At 44.9% G+C, this 27,689-nt stretch overlaps 1 protein-coding gene across 1 annotated transcript in view; it reads right to left on the bottom strand.

The window, feature by feature from the left end:
* PLXNC1 (plexin C1) overlaps window positions 1–27,689 on the bottom strand; it is a 551,210-nt gene that overhangs the window by 199,021 nt on the left and 324,500 nt on the right. Inside the window, exons 14-16 of the mRNA XM_077265401.1 lie at window positions 27,455–27,631; window positions 16,835–16,931; window positions 6,816–6,917 (exon numbers count right to left, since the gene is read on the bottom strand). Of these exons, the coding sequence (XP_077121516.1) occupies window positions 6,816–6,917; window positions 16,835–16,931; window positions 27,455–27,631 (376 nt within the window). The remainder of the gene's footprint in view (window positions 1–6,815; window positions 6,918–16,834; window positions 16,932–27,454; window positions 27,632–27,689) is intronic.

The raw sequence follows: 27,689 nt of genomic DNA on the forward strand, positions 1-27,689 counted from the left end.
TAATCACTCGTGGTTTCCTATCCTTGTCCTCTGATCTCTAGTATTGCCATCTGGAGCTTCTATACCCTATACAGATAAGTCTGACTGCCCTTCTAGGCTGTAGGCTGTTTGGTCTAAATAAGTTCATGAGCCCTCCATACATTGAGCTATAAGGAAAGAGGAATAGGGGCATACTCTCTGCTTTATGCTTGTTCAGGCCCATATAGCTTCATTGTGGAGTCAGAAACTGATCCTCAAGGTAATTAGTTAAATTATACAGGTAATATGTTTGACAGGTGACAATGGGACCCTTTTTAATCTTTGTGGCAGCTATTTGTATTGCTGTTGAAAGCAGTATGGTCAGCTCCTTCATAGCAAATCACTGTGAGGCAACTTTTCCATCTCTGTCATAGAGCTGTGCTCAGCTATGTCTGGCAGTCCCATAGAGAATGAACTTAGAAGAGTTGCACATGCTCAACTTCCACTCCATTGAGATGGTGTTCTGCAGAGCACTGTTCTCAGGATTGGTGGGGATCTTAGCAGTCAGACCCTCAGCAATCTATACACTGGGGAACAATTTTTAACATAATTTTAGTTGATTTAGATTTTTTTCTGATTCAGACTAAAATAGGCATGCTGATTTCAACACAATGGATCGTTTTCTTCTATCACGTCAGTTTTTTTTCTCTACAGCTTGTTTTAATGCGATTATTAGGGTGGATTAAGGGTTAAGGTACCTTCACATTAAGCGATGCTGCAGCGATAGCGACAACGATGCCGATCGCTGCAGCGTCGCTGTTTGATCGCTGGAGAGCTGTCACACAGACTGCTCTGCAGCGACCAACAATGCCGAGGTCCCCGGGTAACCAGGGTAAACATCGGGTTACTAAGCGCAGGGCCGCGCTTAGTAACCCGATGTTTACCCTGGTTACCAGCGTAAAATGTAAAAAAAACAAACAGTACATACTTACATTCGCGTCCCCCGGCGTCCGCTTCCTGCACTGACTGAGCGCCGGCCCTAACAGCAGAGCGGTGATGTCACCGCTGTGCTGTACTTTCACTTTCACTTTACGGCGCTCAGTCAGTGTTGGAAGCGGACGCCGGGGGACGCGAAGGTGAGTATGTACTGTTTGTTTTTTTTACATTTTACACTGGTAACCAGGGTAAACATCGGGTTACTAAGCGCGGCCCTGCGCTTAGTAACCTGATGTTTACCCTGGTTACCAGTGTAAAACATCGCTGGTATCGTTGCTTTTGGTGTCAAACACGACGATACACGCCGATCTGACGACCAAATAAAGTTCTGAACTTTGTTCAACGACCAGCGATATCACAGCAGGATCCTGATCGCTGCTGCCTGTCAAACTAAACGATATCGCTAGCCAGGACGCTGCAACGTCACGGATCGCTAGCGATATCGTTTAGTGTGAATGTACCTTAACACTAGTGCTCTCTGGTTAGCTGAGAGTGAACTGCCCTCGTGTAGGGAGGGGTGGAGGATGACCTTTTGTGACCAGAAACAGGTTGTTGTTTGTCTATGCTATTCAGTTACATGAGACAGTGTGGAAAGAGGTTGTGTTGTGCTCTATATCGTGAAACGTATTCTGAAAGTCTGTATACAAGGGGATAGAAGAATTTGTTTTATTTACACTTATTTCCTTTCTTTAACATCATGTCTGTCTCTGCTATTTCTCGTTGTAAGTGCTTAAACAGCAATGATTCCTTGTGTTATATTTGTCGTAGTTTCATTATTCTCGGTGAAAGGTCAAACATCAATACATTTGTCAACCAAACCTAGTTTGCATATTTCAAAGTAAAACTTGGTGATCAAGATAGCTCTTGGCCTCCTACCAAGGTGTGCAAACAGTGTGTGGATGAATGGAACACGTAGTATGATGCCATTTGGTATGTGTAGTGCCGAGATCCCTGCACGTCTCTCCCCTCCGCTGAAATTACCCGCCTTTTTACAAATCCCCAAATCATTTCATGTGTCTCTCCTCAAGTCGGTCATTCTCAGTTCATTCTTCAAAGATCCAGGTACCACTCCTGTTCCAGTAAGCACTGGAGATGTTTTTGAGGTAAAGAATATTCTGGCCACAAAAAGGGTAAGAGGAAAAATCTTTTTTTCTGGTGCATTGGAAGGGGTTCAGTCTATAGGAGTGGTCGAGCCCAGGGACAAAATTAATGCTCCGCTCCTCCTGGAGAGATTTCTTGGGGGCTTAAAGATGAGGAGGCGTAAAGTGGGAGATACTATAGTGACGTGACCCTGCATGTTTCTCCTCTCCCCTGGCAGGGACACTGACTCGGGCCCCTCTTGTCCACCTGATGGGAGGTGCCTGAGCAACGTGTAATGTCAGTTTTCGGAACACTTGCTAGTTCTCAGGTTCCCTGTACCCGCCAGTCAGTTTACCTGCCCTATACTTGTCTTCCACTACTTGCCTTGTGTTTCTGTATTTCAGCTTTGCACGTCAGTGCAGCGCCCCAGAGTCCTGGTCGTTGCAGTACTGATGCTCCGCCGCTAAGGGGGGCTATGGTACGTCTGATGGCACTGAAGGAGTTCACCTGACCAGGTATCACAGACACCAATACACTTCACAGTCTGGCCTCCAGGGGGAGCTAAGGGTGCTATGTATTAGGCCACTCCTCACAATCTGGTAAAACTGAGGGTTAGAGAGGAAGTTAGAGAGAAGCTGACTGGGTTGGAACCAGGCAACATCCTGTGGCAGAGGGTGTTGCAGGGGAAGATTCAGTGGGGTCCCTGTCAGGGGTGGGATCCTGACAGAGGCCTAGCAAACAGAAAGAACGTTATGGGACCGCACCTGCACTTCATCGCGGCGGTACCCCAAGAAAGGACAAGAAGCGAGGTTTATTGTGCTGAGTGAGAAACGAGATCAATGCAACAAGGAGAAACACCAGTAGGAGTCATGCTGTAAGACGAGGCAACATCCTACTGAGGCGCGTAGCCGGTGGCCGGAACGCCAAGGAAGTATTGAGCTCCAGGCCTTACTTCAAACCTACGGCAGGACAGTCAGTTATAGGCGGGCTGTCTCACTCAAGTCACCTAAGAAGACACAGGGGGCAACATTTGGAGAGGGGCGACTCTAGGGTCCCGGAAGACCTCCGAGCCTACCCGTCATACGGGTGCGTCCTAGCCATATCATCTGGGGGACGAAGCAGAACATCATAATCGAGTTGTGAGGGAACTTCAGAAACAGACACAACAGTTGTGGGGACTATCCCGTAAGCACAGCAGGGGAGGACCACAACACACAAGCGCTAGAAGGTAGGCACAGATTTCCACCTGCAAAGGGAACCCTGGAGGTGCCATCGGACCGGCCGGACTTGCGCAGCCCGGTTAACGTATTCCGGATTGAGGATCCGGAAGCCTTCAGTAAAGAGGTAAAGAGACTGCAACCTGGTGTCCTTGTTATTTACTGCGACCTGCACCGCACCATAATATCATCACCATCCACACCTTTCATTGGGCGCCCCTCAGCAGGGTCACGGACCGGGTCTAGCCACCGTGACAACCCCAAAACAGAGACTCAGAGGCCCGGTACCGGGTACCCCTCGGCCCTGCGGCAGTGGGGGCGCTACATCAGCACTTGCTTCCCTGTATATCAGCTGTGCCCGTCAGCATATGCCTGCCAGTCTGTATACCAGCCTGCACTTGCCATGCCTATCTGTATTCCAGCAATACCTGCATGCACCTGCCTTGGTCTCCTGTAGATCAGCCATACCTGCTGGCACTTGCCGTGCCCACCTGTATACCAGCCGTACCTGCCTGCACTTGCCAGTGCCTGCCTGTATAACAGATGTACCTCCCTGCACCTGCCAGTGTTAGCCTATATACCAGCCGTGCATGCCTGCACCTGCCACTCCTGTGTTCCTGCTTTGCAAGTCTGTGCAAGGGGGTCAGCTGCCGTGAATCCGAGGACCATCCTGGTGTAGTACCTGGTGTCTATCTGGAGCCAAGTCTAACCCCACTATAAGGGGCTCTAGCGAAGAATCAGGTGTTCACCTAGGTACAGTAGGTGCCTTCAGACTCTCATAACACTATGCCAATGGTTTGGTGAGGCCAATAGATCATTCCAGTTACTGTTAGTTTTGCAAAGTGAAAACTACAGGATATAACAAGAAAAATAAATACAAAATAGTGTATCCTAGTCTACCATCAACTATTAGTCCAGTGCCTTATTCAGCTGAAATCCCAGTGCCAGTTTTCATTCAACTACCTTATTTTCAAGAACAGCATTATGGTGTAGATCAAAGTGACAGCAATTATGACGATTTTGAAATGTCTCGGTTTGTAACCTATTTTACCAGCATGAGTTGAATGATTTGGCATGAAATTTGGGACAAATAAAAAGCCTTTAGAACTCCTAGCATCAAGACTGCATGAGAAAAACTTGCTTGAAAAGGAGCAAACCTATCTTACTTTCGATCCAGACAATGTACATTTCTACAATACTTTGGACGGGACAGTAGCTTTGTGTATTGCCATAACATACACTACTCAAAAAAATAAAGGGAACACTCAAACAACATAATGTAACTCCAAGTCAATCACACTTCTGCGAAAACAATCTGTCCACAGTGTCCAGTGCATAGATCATATACCAGGAGACAGGCCAGTACACCAGGAGATGTGCAGGGGACCATAGGACGGCAACAACCCAGTAGTAGGACCTCTAACTCCTCCTTTGTGCAAGGAGGAACAGGAGAAGCAGTGGCAGAGCCCTGCAAAATGACCCCCAGCAGTTCACTAACATCCATGTATTTGCTCAAACTGTCAGAAACAAACTCCTTGAGGGTGGTATGAGGGCTTGACGTCCACAAGTTGGTGTTGTGCTTACAACCCAACACCATGCAGGGCAATTGCCATTTGCCAGAGAACACCAAGATTGGCAGATTCGACATTGGCGCCCTGATCAGAGCAGGTTCACACTGAGCACATGTGACAGAGTCTGGAGACACCATGGAGACCATTCTGCTGCCTGCAACATCCTCCAGCATGACTGCTTGGCAGTGGGTCAGTAATGGTGCAGTGAGGCATTTCTTTGGAGGGCCACAGAGCACTCCATGAACTAGCTACAGATAATCTGAGACTACATTGTGAGACTATGTGCAGCTGCAGTGGGTCTTGGATTCCTTCTGATGCATGATAATGCTAGGCCTCATGTGTCCCTGCATGATGAAGGCATTGATGCTATGGACTGGACAGCCCATTCCCCAGACCTGAATCCAATTGAGCACATCTGGGACATCATTCTATCCACCAACGCCACGTTGCACCACATACTGTCTGGGAGTTGACTGATGCTTTAATCCAGGTCTGGGAGAAAATCCCTGAGGAGAACATCTGTCACCTCATGAGGCCACGTTCACACGTTCAGTATTTGGTCAGTATTTCACATCAGTGTTTGTAAGCCAAAACCAGGAGTAGAACAGTCAGAGGAAAAGTATAATAGAAACACGTCACCACTTCTGTATTTATCACCCACTCCTGGTTTTGGCTAGGAGTCTATGCCTGATGAAGAGACCTGTGTAGTCTCGAAAGCTTGCAATTTGTTACCGTCTTTTCAGTTAGCCATTAAAAGGTACAAACTACTGAGGACTCTCAATTCTAAATATTTTTCTATCCATTGTATGTACATTTTGTATGGCTTTGGAGACACAGGGAGGGTATCCTTTAGCTTAAAAAGTTATTGTGATAGAGAAAAATTGGAGTAACTTTTGGATCCAGAAGCCAAAAGTTAGTCAAAAACAAGTGTCAGATCTAACTCAACCAAAATTCTGTTCCCAGTAACCATTAGTTGTATGTACAAGGGATAGCAAATAACTTTTGTGCAACCCATATAAATCAGTTTTCATAAAAGTGCAATAAGAACAATAAAAAGGGTTTCATTATGAGCTTGAATGTTGATCAAACAAACTCGATGTACAACAAACTACAGGAAATAACAGAATGAGGATCTGCTCTTCACAGATATGTATGGTGTAAATATAGCAAAAAAAAAAGCCTTGTCAATTCCTGATTTGGATTTATAACTCGAAGACCATATTCTGTATGTTGTGTCTAACAAAAGATAACTGTTAACTGATAACTGTATGCATGAAACGCAAAGAGGACACAAGAAAACCAGGAGACGAAAGCAAATATTGAGTACTCTCTATCGATAGATTTTGTTTAGAGATGAGCGAATTTGCTCGGGCTCCCTCTTATTCGGCAAGCTATAGCACTTGCCAAATAAGCTGCAGAGGAAACCCGGCTTCTTGGATCACGCCGGCCGATTAGCTGATCGGTTCCACAGCTGCATGTGTCGCGGCTGTGTCCCAGTCACGACACATGCATGGAGAGCCCGGTCAGAAAGGGTTTAAAGGGAACCTATCATGTAAAAAAAGTGCTATTAACCTGCAGATATGGGTTAATCTGCGAGTTAATAGTGTTTTGAAGCTGCCCGGGCTTTAAGTATAGGTGTAGGCCAGCATGGCCTCAGTCACTTATCATTGCATTGATAGCAGTGGCTTTAACCACAACCGGAATGCTGACTAAAAGCCGGCTCTAATCCTGTAGAAACTCAACAACCCATCTATTGTATAAGGAAACAACAGTATTTTAAAAGACACATGGCAGGTTGAATGGCCTGTTCCAGATTTTGTATTGGGTCCCAGGAGCTTCAAGTTACCCCACTAACTGTTGCAATTTTTTTTTTTCCATCACCCAGACAACTATTTATGATATAGTAAAGCTACAAATTAATATAATGGAGAAGTGGGGAAATAAGCCACAATAACCAGGCATTTCTGGTGAGGAATAGGCTGAGTAGACTTACCTTCACGAATCTCTTTCCTTATTTCACACTCTAGCTCTACAAGGTCCTTGCTTAGTTTCTTGCTCAGTTCTTTTGATTTGTGTCTTGTGATTAAATAAGCAGCTATATATTATGGAAGACAATTAATAAGCATTAAATACTAGGCTGGGGCACTCAACAATTACATATTTTTATGCTGTTTATGGGATTTCTTTCTTAAAGCATTGAAATTACAGTACGTACACTACATGTCCATGACTGAAAATTTAAAAAGTGTTTACGCCACATCTCAAATGTATAAAAAATTGATATAAAAAAAGCTGAGATCACATTTTTAGACACGGATTTGCTACTAAATAGTCTCAACATATGTTGGATATAGCCCTGGTCATACTTTTGTATCATGGTAAATGCTTATCTTAAAGGTCCTCGTCGTTGCGGTACTGGCGCTCCGCCACTAAGGGGAGTGATGGTACGTCTGATGGCACTAAAGGAGTTCACCTGACCAGGTATCACAGACACACATTACACTTCACACTCCGGCCACCAGGGGGAGTGGTTCTATCTATTAGGCCACTCCTCACACTCTGGTAAAACTGGGGGTTGGATAGGAAGTTAGGCAGAAAGCAGCTCTGGAGAGTACGGGAGAGGACCTGTCAGGGGTGGGATCCTGACAGCGGACCTAGAAAAAGGACAGATCGTTACGGAGCCGTGCCTGTGCCTTAAAGCGGCAGACTCCTAGGAAAGGACATGAAGCGAAGTATATTGTGGAGAAGTGAGAAACGGGATCACAGCACAAAAGCGATAGAACCAGAAGGAGTCGTGCCCCAAGATCGGCAACATCCTTCTGAGGCGCGTAGCCGGTGGCCGGAGCACCGAGGAAGTAATAGACTCTACGCATTACTTGAACTACGGCAGGGCAGTTAACTTTATGTTGGCTGTCTCACCTTTTACACCTAATGAAGACAACGGAGGCAATTGTGGGAGAGGGGCGTCTCTAGGGTCCCAGAATAACTCCAGGCCTACCCCGTCATACGGGTGCGTCCTATCCATATCATCTGGGGGACGGAGAGAAAGAACAGAAACACACACAACAGTTGTGAGGACTATCCCTTGGTGCTCAGCAGGGAAGTACTACAACACCCAGGCGCTAGTAGGTAGGCACTGATTTCCACCTGCATAGGGAACTCTGGATGTGCCTTCGGACCGGCCGGTCTCAGCCAGCCCTGTTAGCAGTGCTCTGGATTGCGGATGCCGAAGCCTTCAGTAAAGAGGTAAAGAGACTGCAACCCTGTGTCCTCGTTATTTACTGCGACCTACACCACCACCTACACCTTTTATTGGGTGCCCCTTAGCAGGACCACGGACCGGGTCAGGCCACCGTGACATCCTCAGAACCGAGAGACCCAGTACCGAGTACCCCGCGGTCCTGCGTCTGGGGGCCGCTCCACTAAGCATATTTCCACAAAAGTAAAAAAAGCCTTTTGACCACTTTTGTTACAATTCTGTTCAACCAATGCTTAGTTATGCAGGTTTTCAAATAGTTTTCCATGAACACGGAACTGAGCACCATTAGTTATTTATTTTACTCACTTATATAGCGCAATTAATTCCACAGCGCTTTTCAGACATTATCAGCACTGTCCTCATTGGGGCTCATAATTTAGATTTCTTATCAGTATGTCTTTGGAGTGTGGGAGGAAACCAGAGACCCTAGAGGAAACCAACGCAAACACGGGGAGAACATATAAACTCCATGCAGATGTTGTCCTTGGTGGGGTTTGAACTCAGGACTCCAGCGCTGCAAGGCTGCAGTGCTAACCACTGAGCAATCGTGCTGCCCAAGTTGTCACTACATAACTAACAATTTGCCTCCTAAAATGTTAGGCAGCAATAATAATCTTTCATAATCCAATGGATTTGTAAAATATTGCTGACAATTATCCATAAAAGCATAAATGATCAATTCCGACCCAACTAAACACTCACATTTTTAAATATTTGTCAATCAGAAGTGATAAACACTTTAGTCATAGTTTTTCATTTTTTTAATTTGTTGCTTCTTACCAGTGAACTTTTAATAAAATATTAGAATTGACCTTGGTTCCTGACCCCATCTTCGTTTTTATGGCTAACTTTACATTTTTAATCTGTCAGTTCAAAGAATTAGGAAATAACATCCTATGACACTGTGGTGAGACTCTGCATGTTTGGGGACAACATTTCCTGCAAACATTCTCTTTTGAATAATTCTGTACAACAAGTTCATTTATTGCAATTTCTGTTTTGCAATGTTTGTCTTGCTTAATAGTGTTATGTGTAATCCTTTACAAATTGTATCAAATACTCAAACACATTCTAATAAATTATATTTCTTTGGGAGGTACTCCATACAAGAATGCGTATTGTTCAAAATCCCTATAAAAAACAATAGTCTTATACACTCAGGACCCATGTATGCGTTTGAACCAGTTTTTTGTCTTTTTGTGCTTTCTGAATGCTTTTGTCTTGGGTGCAATGATAGCTGGAGATTGGTTTGGAGACCCCGTGGCAATACGCTCAACAGGCCTTCATAAGGGAACATCACCCCGGTCTTACTCTCGTGAATCTGATTTAGGATGGTGCAATGTACATTTCCTGAACCTCTCTATTCTCCATTTCAGGTACACTAAAAACTCTGCGTTACATTACTTTGGTCATAGAACATGTGTTTGACCATTTCTCTAAAATGACCAGGAGCCATTTTCAACATGACAAGACATGTTGGTGCTACTGTGAGGAGGCTGTGTGGCCTAAAAGTGCTAGCATGGCATGCAGAGTCTGATTTCCATAGTTCTGTGAGTTCTCTTCTATTTATATATGGTATATATATACAGTACAGACCAAAAGTTTGGACACACCTTCTCATTGAAAGATTTTTCTGTATTTTCATGACTATGAAAATGTACATTCACACTGAAGGCATCAAAACTATGAATTAACACATGTGGAATTATATACTTAAAGGGAACCTATCACCCTGTTTTTTAAAAATTAGATAAAAATAGTGTGAAATAGGGGCAGAGCTGGGCTTTACATTACTGCCTTTTTGGTGCCTTTACACCCGCGTTAGGCTGCCGAAATACCTTTGTGAAGTGGCCGTTTTGTCCTGTCACTCAAGTTGGTCAGGTCGGATGGGCGTGGTCACAGCGCTGTTTCTCCCCCAGATCAGGCTCATCATTACGTTGGTGGCGTAGTGGTGTGCGCATGTCCAAAGAGAAGATCCACTGCCCAGGAGATTCAAAACAGCGCGGTCTTTGCTATTCGGCATTTACCGGTGGGCGCGGCCATCTTTCCTGTGGCCGCGCGTGCGCAGATGGAGCGCTCTGCTGCCCGGGGCTTCAGGAAAATGGCCGCGGGATTCCACGCGTGCGCAGATGGAGATCGCGGCGGCCATTTTCCTGAAGCCCCGGGCAGCAGAGCGCTCCATCTGCGCACGCGCGGCCACAGGAAAGATGGCCGCGCCCACCGGTAAACGGCGAATAGCGAAGACCGCGCTGTTTTGAATCTCCTGGGCAGTGGATCTTCTCTTTGGACATGCGCACACCACTACGCCACCAACGTAATGATGAGCCTGATCTGGGGGAGAAACAGCGCTGTGACCACGCCCATCCGACCTGACCAACTTGAGTGACAGCAGAAAACGGCCACTTCACTTTCTATATCTTTGGGGTTCAATTTCTCTGGAGGCAAGCGAGGTCTTATTTTTTCCCTCTAGGGGTAGTCAGTTCTCCGGCTGGCTCGAGACGTCTAGAACCAACGTAGGCACGTTCACCGGCCACTTTTAGTTGTTTGTGTCAGGATCAGGTATGCGGTTAGCCCAGTTTCCACCTCCCTAGAGCAGTATTTATATTTTTGCTATCTTGCCGGAATATCAGAGATCCTCTGCCATTGGGATCATAATAGAATGCCAGGCCAAAAGAAAATGTTTAATGCATCGCAGAAGCGAGATTAAAAAGAAGTTCTCAGTTTTTTTTTGTTTTTTTTTTGCTGCAGTTTGCCTAGCTTCTTCCATCCCCTTTTTCTCTGAGTGGCTGAAACTCTGCTGCAGATATGAATGTCCAGACTCTGTCTTCTAGTGTGGATCAGCTTGCTGCTAGGGTGCAAAGCATTCAGGATTTTGTTATCCATAGCCCTATGTCTGAACCAAAAATACCTATTCCTGAGCCGTTTTTTGGAGATAGATCTAAATTCCTGAATTTTAGGAATAATTGTAAATTGTTTCTGTCTCTGAAACCTCGTTCCTCTGGTGATTCCGCTCAGCAAGTTAAGATTGTTATTTCCTTCTTGCGCGGCGACCCTCAGGATTGGGCCTTCTCTCTGGCGCCAGGAGATCCTGCATTGGTGAATGTTGATGCGTTTTTTCTGGCGCTTGGTTTGCTTTATGAGGAGACTAATCTTGAAAATCAGGCTGAAAAAATGTTGCTGGTTATCTCTCAGGGTCAGGACGAAGCTGAGGTATATTGCCAAAAATTTCGGAAATGGTCCGTGCTTACTCAATGGAATGAGTCTGCACTGGCCGCCAATTTCAGAAATGGTCTTTCTGAAGCCATTAAAGATGTGATGGTGGGGTTTCCTATCCGTACAGGTCTAAATGATTCAATGGCTCTAGCCATTCAAATTGATCGACGTTTGCGGGAGCGCAAATCTGATAATCCTTTGGCGGTGCTGTCTGAACGGTCACCTGATTCTATGCAATGTGACAGAATTCTGACCAGAGCCGAGCGACAAAATCATAGACGTCAAAATGGGTTGTGTTTCTACTGTGGTGATTCAACACATGTTATCTCAGCATGCTCTAAACGTTTAAAGAAAAAAGTTAATCCTGTCGCCATTGGTACTTTTTAGCCTAAGTTTATTTTGTCTGTGACTTTAATTTGTTCATTATCTTCTTACTCAGTTATGGCTTTTGTGGATTCTGGTGCTGCTTTAAGTCTGATGGATTTGTCGTTTGCCAAGCACTGCGGTTTTGTCCTGGAGCCTTTGGAAAATCCTATTCCTCTTAGAGGAATTGATTCTACGCCATTGGCAGAGAATAAACCTCAGTATTGGACGCAGGTGACCATGTGCATGACTCCTGTACATCAGGAGGTGATTCGTTTTTTGGTACTGCATAAAATGCATGATGTTGTCGTTTTGGGTCTGCCATGGTTACAGGCCCATAATCCAGTTTTAGATTGGAAAGCTATGACTGTGTCTAGTTGGGGGTGTCAGGGGATTCATTGCGATTCTCCATTGGTGTCTATTGCTTCTTCTACTCCTTCTGAGATCCCTGAGTTTTTGTCAGACTTTCAGGATGTATTTAATGAGGCCAGGTCCAGTGCCCTTCCTCCTCATAGGGACTTTGATTGTGCTATAGATTTGATTCCTGGTAGTAAGTTTCCTAAGGGATGACTCTTTAATTTATCTGTGCCAGAGCATGCCGCGATGCGGAGTTATATAAAGGAGTCTTTGGAGAAGGGACATATTCGCCCATCCTCGTCCCCTCTTGGTGCAGGATTCTTTTTTGTGGGCAAGAAAGACGGGTCTCTGAGACCTTGTATTGATTATCGTCTTCTGAATAAGATCACTGTTAAATTTCAGTATCCTTTGCCATTGTTGTCTGATTTGTTTGCTCGGATTAAGGGATCCAGTTGGTTCACCAAGATAGATCTTCGTGGTGCGTATAACCTTGTGCGCATAAAGCAGGGAGATGAATGGAAAACGGCATTTAATACGCCTGAGGGTCATTTTGAGTACCTGGTGATGCCTTTCGGATTATCTAATGCTCCTTCTGTGTTTCAGTCCTTCATGCATGACATCTTCCGGAAATATCTGGATAAATTTATGATTATTTATCTGGATGATATTTTGTTTTTTTCTGATGATTGGGAGTCCCATGTGAACCAGGTCAGGATGGTGTTTCAGGTTTTGCGGGAGAATGGTCTATTTGTGAAGGGCTCAAAATGTATCTTTGGGGTACAGAAGGTTTCTTTTTGGGGTTTTATTTTTTCCCCTTCTACTGTGGAGATGGACCCAGTTAAGGTCCGTGCCATTCATGACTGGACTCAGCCCACGTCTGTTAAGAGCCTGCAGAAGTTCTTGGGCTTTGCTAATTTTTACCGTCGTTTTATCGCTAATTTCTCCAGCATGGTTAAACCTTTGACGGATATGACCAAGAAGGGTTCTGATGTTGCGAATTGGTCTCCTGCGGCCGTGGAGGCCTTTCGGGAGCTGAAGCGTCGGTTTACTTCAGCGCCAGTCTTGTGCAAGCCGGATGTCTCTCTTCCCTTCCAGGTTGAAGTTGATGCTTCTAAAATTGGTGCAGGGGCTGTTTTGTCGCAAAAAAGTTCTAATGGCTCTGTGATGAAGCCATGCGCCTTCTTTTCAAGGAAATTACGATGTTGGTAATCGGGAGTTGTTGGCCATGAAGTGGGCATTTGAGGAGTGGCGACATTGGCTCGAGGGAGCTAGACATCGTGTGGTGGTCTTGACTGATCATAAAAATCTGATTTACCTCGAGTCTGCCAAGCGCCTGAATCCTAGACAGGCCCGTTGGTCGTTGTTTTTCTCCCGTTTTGACTTTGTGGTCTCGTACCTGCCTGGTTCGAAGAACGTGAAGGCTGATGCACTTTCTAGGAGTTTTGTGCCTGATTCTCCGGGAGTCTCTGAGCCGGCTGGTATTCTCAGAGAGGGAGTAATTTTGACTGCCATTTCCCCAGATTTGCGACGAGGGCTGCAAAAATTTCAGGCTGATAGGCCTGATCGTTGTCCACCAGAGAGATTGTTTGTCCCTGATGGATGGACCAACAGAGTTATTTCTGAGGTTCATTCTTCGGTGTTGGTGGGACATCCTGGGATTTTCGGTACCAGAGATTTGGTGGCCAGGTCCTTTTGGTGGCCTTCCTTGTCGCGGGATGTGCGTTCTTTTGTGCAGTCCTGTGGGATTTGTGCTCGGGCTAAGCCTTGCTGTTCTCGTGCCAGCGGGTTGCTTTTGCCCTTGCCTATCCCAAAGAGGCCATGGACGCACATTTCCATGGATTTCATTTCGGATCTTCCGGTGTCTCGGAAGATGTCTGTCATTTGGGTGGTATGCGATCGTTTTTCAAAAATGGTCCATTTGGTGCCCTTGCCTAAGTTGCCTTCCTCCTCTGATTTGGTTCCTTTGTTCTTTCAGAATGTGGTTTGTTTGCATGGCATCCCTGAGAATATTGTATCTGACAGAGGATCCCAGTTTGTGTCCAGATTCTGGCGATCCTTTTGTGCTAAGATGGGTATTGATTTGTCTTTTTCGTCGGCTTTTCATCCTCAGACTAATGGCCAGACCGAGCGAACTAATCAGACGTTAGAGACTTATTTGAGATGTTTTGTTTCTGCTGATCAGGACGACTGGGTTACCTTTTTGCCACTGGCCGAGTTTGCCCTTAATAATCGGGCTAGTTCTGCCACCTTGGTTTCACCCTTTTTCTGCAACTCTGGTTTTCATCCTCGTTTCTCCTCAGGTCAGGTTGAACCTTCTGACTGTCCTGGGGTTGATTCTGTGGTGGATAGGTTGCAGCGGATTTGGAACCATGTGGTGGACAATTTGAAATTGTCACAAGACAAGGCCCAGCGGTTTGCCAACCGCCGCCGCGGTGTGGGTCCCCGACTTCGTGTTGGGGATTTGGTTTGGTTGTCTTCTCGGCATGTTCCTTTGAAAGTCTCCTCTCCTAAGTTCAAGCCTCGCTTTATCGGTCCTTATAAGATTTTGGAAATCCTTAACCCGGTGTCTTTTCGCTTGGACCTTCCAGCGTCTTTTGCTATTCATAATGTGTTTCATAGGTCCTTGTTGCGGCGGTACGTGGTGCCTATGGTTCCTGCTGTTGAGCCTCCTGCCCCGGTTTTGGTTGAGGGCGAGTTGGAGTACGTGGTGGAGAAGATTCTGGATTCTCGTATCTCTAGACGGAAACTCCAGTATTTAGTTAAGTGGAAGGGCTATGGTCAGGAGGATAATTCCTGGGTTGTCGCCTCTGATGTTCATGCGGCTGATTTGGTTCATGCCTTTCACGCTGCTCATCCTGATCGCCCTGGGGGTCTTGGTGAGGGTTCGGTGACCCCTCCTCAAGGGGGGGGGTACTGTTGTGAACTGTGTTTCTGGGCTCCCTCTGGTGGTCACTAACGGTATTGTGTTAGGTATGTCTTGTTGCAGGCCTGAGCTCCAGCTGTGTCGTTAAGCAGCGGGTGTTTCCTATTTGAGTCTCCTCTGGACTCAGTCTCTTGCCTGGCATCGTTGTATCCAGACCTATTTGGTCTCCTCCAGATTCCTTTCAGTCTGCCTCATGCAAGAAAAGCTAAGTCTGTTTTGTACAATTTGGATCGTTTGCATTATTCAGTGTTTTTGTCCAGCTTGCTTTACATTTGATTTTTGACTCGCTGGAAGCTCTAGGGGGCTGATATTCTCCCTCCACACCGTCAGTCAGTGTGGGGGTTCTTGAATGTTCAGCGTGGATGTTTTGTAGGGTTTTCTGCTAACCGCATAGTCCACTATCTATTTTCTGCTATCTAGACTATTGGGCCTCACTTTGCTGAATCTAGTTAATCTCTACGTTTGTGTTTTCCTCTTGCCTCACCGTTATTATTTGTTGGGGGCTTTCTATATCTTTGGGGTTCAATTTCTCTGGAGGCAAGCGAGGTCTTATTTTTTCCCTCTAGGGGTAGTCAGTTCTCCGGCTGGCTCGAGACGTCACGTTCACCGGCTACTTTTAGTTGTTTGTGTCGGGATCAGGTATGCGGTTAGCCCAGTTTCCACCTCCCTAGAGCAGTATTTTTATTTTTGCTATCTTGCCGGAATATCAGAGATCCTCTGCCATTGGGATCATAACAGGTTCCCACCGTGAAGCATGGAGGAGGAGGTGTGATGGTGTGGGGGTGCTTTGCTGGTGACACTGTTGGGGATTTATTCAAAATTGAAGGCATACTGAACCAGCATGGCTACCACAGCATCTTGCAGCGGCATGCTATTCCATCCGGTTTGCATTAGTTGGACCATCATTTATTTTTCAACAGGACAATGTCCCCAAACACACCTCCAGGCTGTGTAAGGGCTATTTGACCAAGAAGGAGAATGATGGGATGCTATGCCAGATGACCTGGCCTCCACAGTCACCAGACCTGAACCCAATCGAGATGGTTTGGGGTGAGCTGGACCGCAGAGTGAAGGCAAAAGGGCCAACAAGTGCTAAGCATCTCTGGGAACTCCTTCAAGATTGTTGGAAGAACATTCCCGGTGACTACCTCTTGAAGCTCATCAAGAGAATACCAAGAGTGTGCAAAGCAGTCATCAAAACAAAAGGTGGCTACTTTAAAGAACTTAGAATATAAGACATAATTTCAGTTGTTTCACACTTTCTTGTTAAGAATATAATTCCACATGTGTTAATTCATAGTTTTTATGCCTTCAGTGTGAATGTACAATTTTCATAGTCATGAAAATTCAGAAAAATCTTTAAATGAGAAGGTGTGTCCAAACTTTTGGTCTGTACTGTATATATATATATATATATATATATATATATATATATATATATAGTATATGTATACACATACTGTTCACATTCATACACAGAGTGGGAGAGAGGGTACTGTATGTATGGATATAGATATAATGGTCAATATAAGTGATCAGGAACAGGAAGCTGTTACAATTAGAATTGAACTGATCAGTTTTGTGAGACTCCAGTTCTGGGTCCAGGTCAGTGGTACCCGGTGGCTAGAAGGGAGTCTTGTGAATTTCTTACCTTCCAGCATCAGGGCTGGTGCAACGTCATCTGTATGACCTGACAGAGATGATGTCACGAGGCCCTGGCTAATCAAAAGCCGTGCTGAGAGGGTAAGAGATTCATAAGAGTCCCATCTAGCTGCCAGATACCACTGGCCTGAGAGCTGGAACAAAGTTCCACAAATCGATCCACTGAATTGTATTTGACAAGAACAAAGAAACTATAGTAAAGTTACACATCAAAGACATGCAACTGAATACTTACCAATAACTACAATTAACAGAAGTGGAACAACAAGGAGGATATAATAGTAGTTTTGCTTTTGCGGTTTTAAATCCACGTTAAAATCGCCTAAATTAATCTTAAATGATGAAGAAATAGATAAATTAGTCATTTTACATGGATAAAAAGACAGCAATGACTTGTTAAAATATGTATGCTAAAAGGTTAGTCAAAGGTAGAAAAAAAATAGTACTGTTTATTTTCAGAAACATTGCCTCTTCTCTCCATAGGCTGTTTCTGCTGTTGCAGCTCAGTCTTATTAAGTTTCTCTGCTGTAGATGAGGTAGTGGTCAGAATGCTGAACTATGTATAGCCCCACTCACACCCCTGATTGGCTGCTTCCTGTGTACAGTGTACATTGCCAGCAATTTGCTAATCAATAATTGGGGTGTTGCTACACAGATTAATCTGACTGCTGTGCATATGAGACCTAGTCGTGCAGGGATAATCTCCTGCTGATAAAATACTGATTGTATTAAATCTACAACACGCAGCCTGATATGTGACACATTCCTGGAATCAGGGTCACTTGCCCTATATTATGCTGCTTTCAGATTAAATATCAAAACTCTGCTGACAAATTCCATTTAAATGATATCTACCAAGATTAGCAGTTACCCCTTATCCAAAGGATAGAAGATAACTTCCCAATAACAGACCCTGAAACCCCACCGATCCTGAGAATGGGGGGCTCAGTGAAGCCCTTTCTAAATAGAACAGAGGTAAAGATTGTAAACCTCCCTTCCATTCATTGTTGCTGCTATTGCCTCCGGCATTCCCATTACTGTGAGAATGAATGAAAGGGAGGTTTACATGCTCGACGGCTCCTTCATTCTGATGGGAGTTCCAGCAGTCGGACCCACAGCATTTGGGATATAATCCCTTGTCTTATGTGTAGGGGTAACTTTTAATCTTGATAAACACTCTTTAAATGCATTTTAGTAAGTATAGAACAGGGGTGCACAGCCTATGGCCCGTGATGTCATTCTGTGGGGCCCTCAACATATGGATAGAAAAATGCTTGCCTGTCAGGTTAACTATATGTGGACAGCCACACATAGAAGTAGCTGGCAACTAAAGAACAGGGACTGACAAGTACTAATGGAGCCTGGTGTGGACATCTCTGAATGCCTGATACAACAGGAGAATGGGGTCTCTAGTCTTAACCCGTTTGGCACTCTAGAAAGGAGCATGTGAATTAGACATGTGTCTTCAGTGTCTGTGGCCCACTCTTTTGTAGTTTACTGGGGCTCTGAAACATTAGGCAGTAAGCAAAAAATCTATTATCTATTGTAAAGAACCATGTACACTCATGACGTCTTCCTCTTTAGGGTCTATTCACACAGTTTTTGATGATTTAAATGTAGATTTTATTGCAAATTCACATATAAAAATGATTCAAATATTCTTTGGATTAGCTTCCTAATAGTTCTACTGGGAAATTTTCAAAATAACGTGAAAAAACAGCACTGTGTGCACTAAAGGAGATTTTCTCCCTTTCAAATCAGTGGAATTTTTTTTACAGAGTGTTTGACACAGAATCACTTTCTAAATTCTCATTAAAAACCTCTGTGTACCAAGAGGCTACATTCCCATGATGAGTAATTGGTGAGTTTTTGGCATTGTAGATTTTCTGCACCATTTCTGCACCTATTAGAAAAGTTAGGTCACTTTTGCTTTTTCATTGCATTTTTTTAAGTTGGTATGCTTTTCTTTCAATAAAGCTGCTTTGTTCTTGACACTTCTTAGTACCGTTTAAGCTGACCTGAGTATAAGCCGAGGCACCTAATTTTGCCACGGAATACTGGGTAAGCTTATTGACTCTAGTATAAGCTGGGTGTTAGGGTTTGGCGTAACGCACCAAAAATATATTTATAGAAAAATAGGTGCGTTCACAACCCGGGGTCCACCATGCAGGAGTAAAACCCGCTGCTAGTAACTGACTGTACTATATGGCGGTATAAGTGAACTCTGTTACTTCACAGAGTCACTTAAGACAAGAGAACACTGTGCCCTGTTAACCTCACAGAGGAACACAGGTAACAATCAGAGCGAACAGTGGTCATGCAGTCAGAATAGCACACGCAAAACTCCTCACCGGAGGTGCCGGTATTCTCGGGGTTTATATCAGCCGAACCCTGAAACCACATACATATGACCACACTGGCACAGAACACAAAACTTAGTTGATACTAGTGCATGGCCGTGCATGCAGCAACTACAGGACCTTCCTAGAGTACCAATGGGAACTGCTGTAGTACCTGAGCATGTGACCCCCGACCTCCAATGAGAGGACATACCCTGGGCATGCTCAGAAGGGAAAAAGCAGGACTTAGTCCCAGAGACGTCTGCTCGACGCTGACCCATACTGGCTACAATGGCTGAGCCTGGAAAGGCAGCAGTAACCATCAGCACCGTATCAGGCTGAGCCAGACGCTGGGACAGATGTCTCCGCTGAGCAGGCTCCACTGCGGCTGGAGAAGAATGGGAGACCGCAGGGGAGATGGTTCGAGATTCCCCCTGTGCAGAGGTGGGAACTCGACCCCTAACACCGGGTATGCATTATTCCCTCATTCCTATCCCGGTATGTGTGGTTCCCCCCATCCTGACCTGCTCTGTGTGGTTCCCCCTGTTGTATGCATGGCGCCCCCGCTCCCATCCTTGTATGCATGGCTCCCCTGTCCCATCCTGTATGCATGGCTGGGCTCTGCTGGGCTCCCCCATCCTGCTACATCCTCCCCGTCCTCCTCGCACCGTCGCTGAACGTCCCTGCATCTCTGTCCCGGCGCTGCAGCTTCTTCCTGTGCTGAGCGGTCATGTGGGACCGCTCATTAAGGTCATGAATATGTGCTCCACGTCTATGGGAGTGGAGTCGCATCCATAATCATGATTGTTATGGTTCTCAATGGCAAGAGAACATAGCCCAGCAAACATACGAACTAGCTCTTGGAAGGATGGAAACTAAACTGACCATGAACTAAACCTGCCGCACAACTAACAGTAGCCGGGTAGCGTAGCCTGCGTTTTATCCCTAGACGCCCAGCGCCGGCCGGAGGACTAACTAATCCTGACAGAGGAAAATATAGTCCTGGCTCACCTCTAGAGAAATTTCCCCGAAAGGCAGACAGAGGCCCCCACAAATATTGGCGGTGATTTTAGATGAAATGACAAACGTAGTATGAAAATAGGTTTAGCAAAATTGAGGTCCGCTTACTAGATAGCAGGAAGACAGAAAGGGCACTTTCATGGTCAGCTGAAAACCCTATCAAAATACCATCCTGAAATTACTTTAAGACTCTAGTATTAACTCATAACATCAGAGTGGCAATTTCAGATCACAAGAGCTTTCCAGACACAGAAACGAAACTACAGCTGTGAACTGGAACAAAATGCAAAAACAAACAAGGACTAAGTCCAACTTAGCTGGGAGTTGTCTAGCAGCAGGAACATGCACAGAAAGGCTTCTGATTACAATGTTGACCGGCATGGAAGTGACAGAGGAGCAAGGCTAAATAGCGACTCCCACATCCTGATGGAAACAGGTGAACAGAGAGGATGATGCACACCAGTTCAATTCCACCAGTGGCCACCGGGGGAGCCCAAAATCCAATTTCACAACAGTACCCCCCCCTCAAGGAGGGGGCACCGAACCCTCACCAGAACCACCAGGGCGATCAGGATGAGCCCTATGAAAGGCACGGACCAAATCGGAGGCATGAACATCAGAGGCAGTCACCCAAGAATTATCCTCCTGACCGTATCCCTTCCATTTGACCAGATACTGGAGTTTCCGTCTGGAAACACGGGAGTCCAAGATTTTTTCCACAACGTACTCCAACTCGCCCTCAACCAACACCGGAGCAGGAGGCTCAACGGAAGGCACAACCGGTACCTCATACCTGCGCAATAATGACCGATGAAAAACATTATGAATAGAAAAAGATGCAGGGAGGTCCAAACGGAAGGACACAGGGTTAAGAATCTCCAATATCTTGTACGGGCCGATGAACTGAGGCTTAAACTTGGGAGAAGAAACCCTCATAGGGACAAAACGAGAAGACAACCACACCAAGTCCCCAACACAAAGCCGAGGACCAACCCGACGCCGGCGGTTGGCAAAAAGCTGAGTCTTCTCCTGGGACAACTTCAAATTGTCCACTACCTGCCCCCAAATCTGATGCAACCTCTCCACCACAGCATCCACTCCAGGACAATCCGAAGATTCCACCTGACCAGAAGAAAATCGAGGATGAAACCCCGAATTACAGAAAAAGGGAGACACCAAGGTGGCAGAACTGGCCCGATTATTGAGGGCAAACTCCGCTAAAGGCAAAAAAGCAACCCAATCATCCTGATCCGCAGACACAAAACACCTCAAATATGTCTCCAAGGTCTGATTCGTCCGCTCGGTCTGGCCATTAGTCTGAGGATGGAAAGCAGACGAGAAAGACAAATCTATGCCCATCCTAGCACAGAATGCTCGCCAAAATCTAGACACGAATTGGGTACCTCTGTCAGAAACGATATTCTCCGGAATACCATGCAAACGGACCACATTTTGAAAAAACAGAGGAACCAACTCGGAAGAAGAAGGCAACTTAGGCAGGGGAACCAAATGGACCATCTAAGAGAAACGATCACACACCACCCAGATGACAGACATCTTCTGAGAAACAGGAAGATCCGAAATAAAATCCATCGAGATGTGCATCCAGGGCCTCTTCGGGATAGGCAAGGGCAACAACAATCCACTAGCCCGAGAACAACAAGGCTTGGCCCGAGCACAAACGTCACAAGACTGCACGAAGCCTCGCACATCTCGAGACAGGGAAGGCCACCAGAAGGACCTTGCCACCAAATCCCTGGTACCAAAGATTCCAGGATGACCTGCCAACGCAGAAGAATGAACCTCAGAAATGACTTTACTGGTCCAATCATCAGGAACAAACAGTCTACCAGGTGGGCAACGATCAGGTCTATCCGCCTGAAACTCCTGCAAGGCCCGCCGCAGGTCTGGAGAAACGGCAGACAATATCACTCCATCCTTAAGGATACCTGTAGGTTCAGAATTACCAGGGGAGTCAGGCTCAAAACTCCTAGAAAGGGCATCCGCCTTAACATTCTTAGAACCCGGCAGGTAGGACACCACAAAATTAAACCGAGAGAAAAACAACGACCAGCGCGCCTGTCTAGGATTCAGGCGTCTGGCGGACTCAAGATAAATTAGATTTTTGTGGTCAGTCAATACCACCACCTGATGTCTAGCCCCCTCAAGCCAATGACGCCACTCCTCAAAAGCCCACTTCATGGCCAAAAGCTCCCGATTCCCAACATCATAATTCCGCTCGGCGGGCGAAAATTTACGCGAGAAAAAAGCACAAGGTCTCATCACGGAGCAATCGGAACTTCTCTGCGACAAAACCGCCCCAGCTCCGATTTCAGAAGCGTCGACCTCAACCTGAAAAGGAAGAGCAACATCAGGCTGACGCAACACAGGGGCGGAAGAAAAGCGGCGCTTAAGCTCGCGAAAGGCCTCCACAAATATTGGCGGTGATTTTAGATGAAATGACAAACGTAGTATGAAAATAGGTTTAGCAAAATTGAGGTCCGCTTACTAGATAGCAGGAAGACAGAAAGGGCACTTTCATGGTCAGCTGAAAACCCTATCAAAATACCATCCTGAAATTACTTTAAGACTCTAGTATTAACTCATAACATCAGAGTGGCAATTTCAGATCACAAGAGCTTTCCAGACACAGAAACGAAACTACAGCTGTGAACTGGAACAAAATGCAAAAACAAACAAGGACTAAGTCCAACTTAGCTGGGAGTTGTCTAGCAGCAGGAACATGCACAGAAAGGCTTCTGATTACAATGTTGACCGGCATGGAAGTGACAGAGGAGCAAGGCTAAATAGCGACTCCCACATCCTGATGGAAACAGGTGAACAGAGAGGATGATGCACACCAGTTCAATTCCACCAGTGGCCACCGGGGGAGCCCAAAATCCAATTTCACAACACATGATGTTAATGAGCAGTAGCACGTGACCACTCAGCACAGGAAGAAGCTGCGGCACCGGGTCAGAGATGCAGAGACGAAGATGCAGCGATGGAGGGTGAGTATTGAGGTCTTCTGGAAGCCGGCGGCTGCAGCTGTCACTGTGCTACAGCCGCCGGCTCCCCACTTCTCCTCTCCCGCCAGATTTCTGGACCATGACTAGTGTATAAGCCAAGGGGGGCACTTTCAGCACAAAAAATGTGCTTAAAATCTCGGCTTATATACGGTATTTGGTTTGACAAAACTTTATTAATACAGTCATGTGCAGATTATATGGGTTTTTTAGCTTTGAATTTTCCACCTATTTTGCAATTCTATGGGGAAACTCAGAGTACTGAAACAGAGAAATTGACATGTTGAGGATTTTAAAACAAGTGCAGAAGGTCAGTTTACAATGTGTGACAAAAAGTTAAGAGGACATGAGATCTCGATAAATCCCAAACACTTTGTTGGAACTGTAAGCACAGCGTTTCTGATGCAGTGAAAATAAGCAGCGTCAAAAGCTCTCCATGAATTCATTATGGGCACACAGCCTTAGGGCTCGCTCACACTTGAGATGAAATCGAACGAGTGCAATCTGATAAAAAGTCAGATTGCATTCAGCCCAAAATTAAGCTCTGGGACAGCTCACATCCGCGAATATTTTCTCAAACCGATTTGGAATACGAAAACAATGGCAGCATTCTGTGAATGGCTATGAGAATCGGATCCCACGCACCCATACAAGCCTATGGGTGCATATGAAACATCGCACTGCACTTGGATGTCACCGGAATGCAGTGCAACAAAGGACATGGAGAAATTCATTTATCCGTCTCCTCCGCACCTGTGATTCGATTCTCACATGCAAGAGGATCAGAGCACAGAGCACTGACACTTGCCTCAAAATCACGGCAGAGCTGGAGCCGAGTGACATTAGAATATCACATAGCATGCCATACTCTGGTGTGACGCCAGCCTTAGACTGCAGATTGGTGGAGGTAAGCATCCTGTAAGTAGAACTTGTACCTGCCAGACATTTCTGATATATACTTTCAATTTACCATAAATGTCATAAGGGGTAATACTCCTTTAATTTTAATTTTTACTGTGGCCCCTAGATTGGTTCAGTTTGACAATGTGGCACTTGGACCAAAAAAGGATGTGCACCCCTGATCTAGACAGATTAAATTATATCAAGAAGTACAAGAAACATCACCAATAAAAAAAAGTCTGTCATTAATGAAAATGTATTACACCAGGACGAAACCTTTTTAAAACAATCAGTGTGTAAAACCTTGGATTTTATATATTTAATTTCATGTGTAACAGACAAATTACAAAATATGAGGGGATTCCCAAGCATTTTTCAACTTGGTTTTTGTAGGGAAAAATATGTTTTCTCTGATTGATGCAAAGATCAGCTCTATCCCTCAAAATATTCAGGTGGTGGTGTTCTGCCGGCAACAGCAAATATATCAAATATCTAAAGTTAAAAACAAACAGTAAAACTGTAGAGACAAAAAGTGCAAATAGTGTCTTATCTGATGGCCCAGTGGTATTAGATATTATAGGTAGTCTCCCCTGATAGGGTTGTGGCAGTCACAACACCTATAGAAGGCTGCAGCAGGACCACTAAAGAGCTACAATGTAATGAATGAGGATTATGGTAGTTTAAAATCCACGCTGCCCAAAGTTCCATTTTTGGAACCTTGGTCATCACGGATTTTAAACCACTGTATTCCTAATTCATTACAAATACCAAAAGATAGAAGAATAAAGACGACGATCACCACTCGGTCGAAGTTTTGTCCGTATATAAACACAGCAAGTATTGTTGTTCAATGAGAATGTGCAGATGAGCAATTTTTTTCACGGACTGAATCTACACAAGAAAAAACTGCAGCATACGTTAGTTTCTTCCTTGTGTCTTCGAATTCTTTAACTTAGACAACTTTATTTAGTCTTAAAAAATGTTAATTACTGCAGCTGTGTAAAATCATCTTGCAATACGGATTGCATAAAGATAGCAAATGAGAAAAAAATAATTTTCTGGATTAAAATCAGATTTTTTTTCTATGTGCCAATATAAACACAGCCTTACTTGCAGTGGAGAGTAGGAGGATGGCCATTTTGCATCCCTCCAAAGCTTTCTCTAGTCTTTTGAACATGAACAGTAGTGTTGAGCATTCCGATACCGCAAGTATCGGGTATCGGCCGATATTTGCGGTATCGGAATTCCGATACCGAGTTCCGATATTTTTGCGATATCGGGAATCGGGATCGGAATGCATATTCATGTGTAAAATAAAGAATAAAAATAAAAAATAGGGATATACTCACCCTCTGACGCGCCCTGGTTGTAACCGCTGCAACCGGCAGCCTCCGTTCCTAAGAATGAGCGAGTGAAGGACCTGCGATGACGTCGCGGTCTTGTGATTGGTCGCGTGAGCGGTCACATGAGCGGTCACGCGACCAATCACAAGCCGCCACGTCATCGAAGGTCCTTCACTCGCTCATTCTTAGGAACGGAGGCTGCCGGTTAACACCTCTAGGTCCAGGGTCCGCCGGAGGGGTGAGTATATCCATATTTTTTATTTTTATTCTTTATTTTTTACATGAATATGGATCCCAGGGCCTGAAGGAGAGTTTCCTCTCCTTCAGACCCTGGGAACCATCCAGGATAGCTTCCGATACTTGTGTCCCATTGACTTGTATTGGTATCGGGTATCGGTATCGGCGATATCCGATATTTTTTGGATATCGGCCGATACTATCCGATACCGATACTTTCAAGTATCGGAAGGCATCGCTCAACACTAATGAACAGGCTAAAGAAATATACAGAGTAGAGAAAGCGTCGGCGTGACATGACACAGCTGTCACCTGCCTGGAATTCTCCACTGTATGTAACTTGGCTCACTTTTCACATATTAAAGTAACAAAAAAGAATGATGAACGCAGTCTTTATTCTTCTGACTTTGATCATTCTGATAAAAGCGGAACTTCTGCAACAAATATAATGTGTTTAAAGGGAACCTGTCACCTGAATTTGGCGGGACAGGTTTGCGGTCATATGGGCGGGGTTTTCGGGTGTTTGATTCACTCTTTACGTACCACCTGGCTGCATGCTGGCCGCAATATTGGACTGAAGTTCATGCTATGTCCTCCGTAGTACACGCCTGCGCAAGGCAATCTTGCCTTGCGCACATGCAGCATGCTTTGCCCAACTGCAGGCAAAGCCGAAAAGCATTAGTGCGCATGCGCCAGCGCACTATGTCCCGGAAGTATTTTGCTATGTTCCGGGACAAAGTGCACCGGCGCATGCGCACTAATGCTTTTCGGCTTTGCCCGCAGTTGGGCAAAGCATACTGCGCGTGCGCAAGGCAAGATTACTACGGAGGACACAGCATGAACTTCAATCCAATATTGCGGCCAGCATGCAGCCAGCGTGTAAGTAAAGGGTGAATCAAACACCCGAAAACCCATATGACCGCAAACCTGTCCCGCCAAATTCAGGTGACAGGTTCCCTTTAAATATCCAGAGTTCAGACATTGTTGGGAAAAAATCTGTGCACAAACAATGGGAACCATACAGACTAGAGAGGAACTATACGCACACACAAGCAATAACAGATAAAGGGGTATTCCAATGCACAAAATACATTTTAATCAGGGCGCAAAATAAGGGGAAAAGGATCCATAGGCTGAATATGAATTCTAAAAGAATGTTGTATTGTTTTGAACCTGTCTGGACAAAACCTTTCCCTTTTAATGGAATGAAATAAAAATTGAATTGTTCTCATATTCAGCCTATGGATTCTATTTCCCTTTCTTTGCCTTAAATTTTTCCGACGGTCGACAGACTTGGATCCTGCACGTTTGAGAAGCAACCATCCATTCATCACACGGTGAAGCTTATTTCCTAACTTGTACATTTTAATCAATAGATCTTGAAAAATAAGTTTCACAAATGGATGTGTTAAAAATACATTTTCGTATGCTTAGATAATCTTAAATGTCTTCCTGCTATGTACTGTGTAATGGATTTGTCACTGGAGCAAGTGTTTCTGCCATGTCTCCAGCCCTCCGACCTCATCATAAATGAAGTCCATGACATGGGAGCTCCAGCTGCTGCTGATTTGAAATGGCACTGGCTTGATTTATGATAGGATGTAGACCCAGCAGAAACACATCTGTGAAAAAATGGGCTGTTTCATGTATATACTAACTTATCATAAGTGACATATGCTTCCTCTCCTAACCAGCAGTAGTGGTATGTGCTGACCATGAACTGGAGCAGCTCAGCATGGTAGGACACTGCAAATAAATATTGTAGTGGTAAATTTATAACATTATCTCAGCACATTAAATTTTTTTTAAAGCCATTCAGTTCTGGAACTTATTATTCCAAGGTCTATTGATTAAAATGTACTTTGTTCATGGGAATAGCCTTTTTAACAAAGCTAATCTGCTGTCTGCTCAATAGAATAAGCCTACAGCTGTACACTATACTCCTAAATATAACACATCATTCCCAAAAAAAGTGATCATAGTTACTTACCTTAACCAACATTTTTTGAGCATCAATATTCCCTTCAAAAACATTTCTTGCTTTACATTGTATAGAATTCTGCTTCACTACTGTAACATTCCATACTTCACAGCTTAGTTCCATATCCTTGTAATGGATTTGAATTCCAATTTCATGTGCCTGAATACCCAGGTCATCCTCTGTTTTCTGGGGATAAATTAAATTTGAATTATACAGTGTTAATCCATTAGAGTATACTAAGATT

Source organism: Ranitomeya variabilis, chromosome 5, assembly GCF_051348905.1.
Source record: "Ranitomeya variabilis isolate aRanVar5 chromosome 5, aRanVar5.hap1, whole genome shotgun sequence".
Classification (NCBI taxonomy): Eukaryota; Metazoa; Chordata; class Amphibia; order Anura; family Dendrobatidae; genus Ranitomeya; species Ranitomeya variabilis.